The 6493-nt window shown below is 52.9% G+C and overlaps 1 protein-coding gene across 1 annotated transcript; it reads left to right on the plus strand.

Annotated features, from left to right (window-relative positions):
• The first annotated feature begins 956 nt into the window (after window positions 1-956).
• LOC139000818 (melanoma antigen preferentially expressed in tumors-like) lies at window positions 957-5419 on the plus strand. Its single transcript, XM_070402831.1, has 4 exons — window positions 957-979; window positions 2430-2762; window positions 3149-3754; window positions 4864-5419. Exons 1-4 carry the CDS (start codon window positions 957-959, stop codon window positions 5417-5419), a joined length of 1518 nt encoding a protein of 505 aa, XP_070258932.1.
• The last annotated feature ends 1074 nt before the right edge of the window (window positions 5420-6493 follow it).

Here is a 6493-nt window from a genome sequence, read left to right on the forward strand (position 1 = left end):
GAAGGGGAAGGTGTATCTGTGCACTGAGCTTAATCCTGAGGGAGGACATCTTCCGTCACGATCTGAGTGAGAGTTTTAGGCGTGGGCCCAGAAGGAGCTTTTTGAAGCCAAATTTGCATGGATTGTTCCCTAGGGTTGAGCAAACATTAGTTATTTATACAGACTTTGGCAACAATGTTAGTCCCTGGAACTTGGCTGGGACTAACCTGCTGCCTGTGAAAGGTTGGGATGTGGAAGAGGATGCCTGAGCTAAAGAGAATGCCCTCTGTCACAGCTCCTTGATAAGGATACACAGGTCTTTTGGCCCACATTTATTTTTCTCTGTGCCTCCAAGATTCCAAAGAGCCCACGACTCTCACCCCTCAGTGGCTTTCAGAATTGGATAAGTCACATCCCAGGTTGAGCTGCCACACCCCTCCTCTGGCCTCTCCACAACCCACGTTTTCACATTTAATTTTCTCAAGCCAGTTTGCTGAGCTGGTCTGGTTCTTCTGGGAGGAAATGCCCTTTACGTCCACAGAGGGAGGGTGACAGAATCTCCTGCCTATACTCCCCGTCAGCTTGGGTTTAAGGGGTCCACCCAGTTTCCTCCTTCACCGCTAGCCTTTTAAGTTCTCAAGTGTATGCAGTCAGAGTCTTTGAGTTTCCCAAATGTTCACCTTGTCCTGGGTAATTCCCTTGGTCCCATTACAAACGTGCAGCCCCTCCCCTCTCCTGATCAGCCCCTAGACGTGATTTTGGCCAGACCTCCTCTGGGGAAGGCTTGCTCCTCAAAATCTGGAAGACCAACTGTCCCTCTGTTCCTGTTGGAATGGGCACGGGATTTGCAATTGTAGGTAACATCAAGTCTCAGGGACTGTTTGGTCCTCAATACTGTTGCATTGAAATTCTTTCTCTCTTGAGATGATACCACTGTCTCCCTAAAGGTGTGTTAACGGGAACATTAGGGAATTTTGATGTGGCACCAACACCCCCATCAAGTCTACTTCCAGTTTGGTTTCCTTTTCTTTTCCTTTCATGCATGGACCTGGGGTTCAGCTGGAGGTGTGGAGAGTACAAAACCCCATCAGGGTTAAATGCCTGGAGATCCAGGACTAAGGTTCTGCTCTCAGGTGGAAGTAGCCATTTCAGCTAGGACCTCAAAAGGAAGGTGTGGTCAGACGAGGTATAATGGCTTCCGAGGAGGCTGAGGTGGGAACAGAGGCTAGAGCATGAGAGTCAATGCCCAGGTCTGAGCACAGGGCTCCCTTCACCACGCCCCTCTGGTGAGTCAGGAGCCTAAGGTGGTCCACAAGGACCTGCAGGCCAAGAACCCAGAGATTTGTCCTTTCTTCCTTACAAATGAGCAGACTTTGCCTTTGCCTCTGGGTGCAGGTTTGCCTTAATGCAAAACGTTTTGATTTCTGTTTTGATGTTTGCCATGCATAGAGGTTCACAGGGCAAGTTTCCCCTGTGTCTGAAAGTCGAGTGTTTCTAAGGAGCCTATTGTAGGCCAACGTGGCAAAATCCTTTTTGTAGTTTTTAGCGACCGGGCTGTGCGTGTGAAAACAGGTCTTAATGGAAAGTCTTTCATAACAGCCAATTGATGTTTAGAAAGAGTGGAAGGGGGTGGGGGGAGGGAGAGAGAGAGAAACATTGATGTGAGAAACATCCATCAGCTGGCTCCTGCCCACCCCCTAACGGGGGTTAGGAATGGAGCCCTCAAGAGACCTTTGGGGGCACGGGAGGATGCTCACCGCACTGAGCAACACTGACCAGGGCTTGCAGTTTCTTATTGAGAGGAGCCTTACTTGTGACATGTGAGCCCTCTGTTGTCATGGATAAAGTGGTCATTCTAATATTCATAGAAGGGGCACACAATAAAATGTACATGTTGGAATTAATGGTTATTTTTCTCACCTGCAGCTCCCCCATGCTTTAGAAAACGTTTGTGCTGCTTTTAGGATTCCTCATTTAAAAGGTGTCAAAGGCCTCAGTGGTACCCATTGTGTGGGTGTTCCTTAATCTTCCCCATCTATTTTATTTCCTGGAACTTAGCAAGAGGCAGTCCTGGGCCACGGGCTGCTCCCTACTCCAGGTGTTTTCAGCCCTTCAGTGATCCTCAGAAACGTTTTCCCTGGAAAGGTTGGGATCATCTCTCTGGTTTCCCAGGACTCACTGCACAGCAGAATTCCAGCTAGCCAGTGGGTAGATGTGGGAGGGGTCCAGTGGTCATCTCACCCCTCCTTGGTGCCTGGTTCTTGTCCTGCCAGTGTCAGAGGAGAGGCAGGGCTGAGTGGCTTTGCGGCCCCTAAGCAGAAAACGGGGTTGTGGTAAATTGGGGGCGCTCCAGTTGTTGCCGGAGCAGTGCCTTTGGCCCTCAGCTGGTCCCTCTGAAGGGAGAAAGACCGGGGTTGCTCATGCTCAGCCTGACAAGATGCCTTGCTCCCGGCTGTCTCCCAGGATCTCTTTCATAGCAGCTTCATGGGGATGAGCCTTCCGGCTCCACGCAGACTCCTGGAACTGGCATGTCAGAGCCTGCTGAGGGATGAAGCCTCGGCCATCGCTGCTCTGGAGTGGCTTCCTGTGGAGCTCTTCCCACCTCTGTTCATGGCAGCCTTCGCTGGGAAGCACAGCAAAGTCCTGAAGGCCATGGTGCAGGCTTGGCCCTTCCCCTGCCTCCCTCTGGGGGCCCTGATGAACCATCGGCAGCCTCACCAGGATATCTTGCAGGCTGTGCTGGAGGGACTCGATGCCCTGCTTGCCCAGGAGACTCGACCCAGGTACAGGGGATCCAGTAGCCTGGGAGCACCCTGGGGATCTGAGCAGTTACAGCTGGGATCCGGGTGTGTGCAGGGCCAAAGGGAGAGCTGAGGGAGGCCTTGGAGCCACTGCTGGGGTCATTCTGGGAACAGGCTTCGGATAGATAGGGCTGATGAAGATGCCGAGGGTGACCCAAGGGACACGAGCCCACTCCTTCCTGGTGGCACCTAAAGGTACCAGGAATGGGGACCATGAAGGACCCCAGTAGCACCAGGAGCAGCTGATTCCTGGGCCATGGAGTCAAAGTCCAGTCAGGTGTCTGGCCCAGCTGCCCAGATTCCTAGACTCATGGTCTTATTCCTTGTTATCTTAATGCACCCCAGCAGATCTCCTATTTTCTCCACAGGAGATGGATACTGCAGGTGCTTAATTTACAGAAGAGAGTTCATCAGGAGTTCTGGATCGTGTGGGCCGGAACCAGAGCCCATGTGTGCTCACTGCTGGAGCCTGAGGCCCCACAGCCCAGGAGGAAGAGGGGGAAAGTGCACAGCTTAACGGCCAGGCCAAATTCACCCTTGGCCCCCGTGGAGGTGTTAGTAGACCTTTGCCTCAAGAAAGGTGTCCTTGATGAGTCCCTCAGCTACCTGATTAAGAAAGTCAGCGAGAGGAGAGGTTTGCTGCACCTTTGCTGTAAGAAGCTGAAGGTGTTTGCGATGTCAAAGCAAAACATTAACATCCTGGATATGGTGCAGCTGGACTCTGTCCAGGATTTGGAGGTAAACTGTACCTGGAAGCTGTCCACTCTGAGGAAGTTCGCTCCTTACCTGGGCCAGATGGGCAATCTGCGCCGGTTCCTGCTCTCCCACGTCTTTACGTCTTCTCACACCACCTTGGAGCAGGAGGAGCAGTGTGTCAGCCTGGTCTCCTCTCAGTTCCTCAGCCTGCCCCACCTCCAGGAGCTCTATTTGGACGATGTCTCCATCCTCAAAGGCCGCCTGGACGAGATCCTCAGGTGAGGGGTGGCGAGGTTTCCCTGCCGACCAGAGCGAGTCCCTTTCCATTTCAGCGCACAGTGACGGGCTCTCCCGTGTGCCGTCCCTCAGCAGTGCTAGAGTGCCTGAGCCACTAGGCGGTCCACACAGTCAGTGTCTTGTTCACTGCTCTGTCTCCTTGCATGTTGTGTCATAACCCCCCAGACAAAGGTAGGACGTATGCACTAGGACAGAGGCTAGTAAAGAGACTCCTTGCTAGGAATTGGCGTAATGGAGGCTTCGGGACAGGGGATGGTAGCTTTGGGAATCCTTCTGAGTGGTGTCTAAGGGAAGATGATGCAATAGAAACAAGTGAGGATTGCAATGACTAGGGGAAAGCCAATCAAAGGTGCGGTTTCAGGGGTTAAGTTCCGCACTTAGAGATTTGGCCATGGCAGCCTTTCACTCCAAACCTGCCTCAATCACCTGTCTGCCAAGGGTTGCCATAGGCTCTCGCAAACAGAATGCCTGGTAAATGCAGGATTCTGGAGGGAGGCATTACGAGATGGGATAGGTGGTTTGTGGACAATGCAGTGATCTAAGTTCCTGGAGGGTGGCGGCCCTCGCTGGATGTTGCCTGACTGTGCCCAGGTTAGCCCTTTCTGCACATCTGCCAGAGGCCTCATTGGGCTAAGAGATGATGGTGACAGGGGTCTAGGCTGTGGCTGGAAGGAAGCCCGAGTTGCAGGCATTTCGGGACATGTCTCCAATACTAAAATGCACTGGTTGCCTCCTGCTTCAGACCCTGGGCCAGGCTCCTTTCTGAGCTCCTCCCATCTTTACCTCCCATCTTTATGTTCACAACACCTGTGTGTTTGGGCTGGGGGTGCATGATGAGTAAATGGAGTGTGTGAGGTTTCATCCAGTTGGATCCGTCACAGAGCAGATAACAGATGGAGAAAGATTCCACTCAAATTTGCTCTGACGTGAATGTCCCTTTTCACTGTGCAACATGCTGGGTTTGATCATCATCTGGAACACTGTAGGCTTCGGTGACATGGGCCTCTTCACCCTGAAGGCCTGGATCATCCTCACCTGCCTCTGCCCACCAGGTCCATCCCCCACATGTAACTGCTCTGTGTCTCCCCAGGTGCCTGAAGACCCCCTTGGAGACCCTGTCCATCACTAACTGCCTGCTTTTCGAAAGAGACTTGAGACATCTCTCCCAGCACCTGAATGTCAGCCAGCTCAAAAGCCTGAGTTTCAGTGGGCTCAACCTGACCAATATCAGTTCTGGGTCACTCCAATTTCTGTTAGAGAGAGCCTCCCCCACTCTCCAGGACCTGGACTTGGATGAGTGTGGGATCATGGACCCCCAGTTCCTGGACATCCTGCCTGCCCTGAGCCACTGCTCTCAGCTCATGACCCTCAGTTTCTGTGAAAACCCCATCTCTATGACCGTCCTGGAGGACCTGCCTCGCCACATCGTCGGGCTGAGCAAGCTGTATTGCGTGATTTATGCGGCCCCCCTGGAGAGTTACGAGGAAAGGAGCGGCACCATCAACCTGGGCCGACTTGCCCAGATGCATGCCGTGCTGAAGCAGATGCTGCAGCAGTTGGGGCGGCCCGGCATGGTCTGGCTCTGTGCTTACCCCTGTCCTCACTGTGGCTGTAGAACCTTCCATGACCCAACTCCCATTCTGTGATCCTGTTGCTTGAGTGTCTAGCTGGGTGCCCATCTGGGCACTTGGGCACTGAAGCCCAGACATAAGTGTACCATACAGGAACACAGCAGCCAGTTTCAGACAACTACTCGGGGTTGGGGGGGAAATGCTGGCAGGGGACTCGATGGTTTCTTTGGGGAGATTTGTCCTAAGGAGTTTGAAATATGCACCTGAATCTCTCATGGGGAGGGATTGAGGCTTGGGTGGTAGATGCGGGGATTACCTTTGCTTGAAGGGTTGTGAATAATTGTCAGTAATAAAGAGAACTGGATGTTAACCGTCTGGTGTGCTCTATGACATGTTAACCTGATTCTCCCACCTGCAGTTACTGGACAAGTAAGAAGGCATGAGCATCGTGATGGGCAGACACTAGGCTGGTGGAGGTTGGGTCAAGGAGATCACATCACCATTTATCCTTTCTGGTTTGGTGGTTCTTTCTGGTGCACCGGTACCTACTCACTCACCTCTGTGACTGTTCAGTGGGTCAGCGCACACAAGGGCCATCCACAGGGACTGGAACAAGTGGCTTCCAGTGAGCACCACTGAGGTACAACTGCTCTGGGGCCGTCACGGGGAGCTAGTCCAGGCCCTGGACTCAAACACTCCTCCCCACTGGGAGCCTCCATCGCTGGCCTGTGGCCCCTCCATGGCCGGGATTCCCTGTGCAAAAGTCAGGCCCCCAGTGCTGAAAGGGACATCAGCCTGCCAGGGAGCCAGAGCCACGGCCTCACATGTCCATGCCTGTCATTCACTGCATCCAGCCCCTTCTTGAATTCAAGTTCTTGTGGCCTGTAAACACATTTACATTCTTTTCAGCAAAATACTAAGCTGGCATAAACCTCTGCTTTGTTCTGTGTCCCGTCCTAAGAATAAGACATCCTTTTGTGGAGGATGGTCTATTGTTAGAAGACTTTCCCCTCGTGATCCTCCTTCCCATCAATCAAGGAGGTGGTAAAGCAACGCTGAGCCAGTGACAGGCCCCGGGTCTGAAGAGTGGACAACCCAAGCCAGTTCCCAGAGAGCACTTAAGTGGACACAGGTGAAGGTCACACCGGG

This window comes from Myotis yumanensis, unplaced genomic scaffold, assembly GCF_028538775.1.
Source record: "Myotis yumanensis isolate MYYU_CA2020_CCGP unplaced genomic scaffold, mMyoYum1.0.hap1 SCAF_33, whole genome shotgun sequence".
Taxonomy (NCBI): Eukaryota; Metazoa; Chordata; class Mammalia; order Chiroptera; family Vespertilionidae; genus Myotis; species Myotis yumanensis.

Excerpts from the sequence above, each read along its gene's own strand:
- LOC139000818 (XM_070402831.1), top strand. The coding sequence starts at position 957 with ATGTGGCACCAACACCCCCATCA. Across the intron at positions 980-2,429 it reads TGGCACCAACACCCCCATCA|GGCTGTCTCCCAGGATCTCT; the intron begins AGTCTACTTCCA and ends TGCCTTGCTCCC. Across the intron at positions 2,763-3,148 it reads GCCCAGGAGACTCGACCCAG|GAGATGGATACTGCAGGTGC; the intron begins GTACAGGGGATC and ends TTTTCTCCACAG.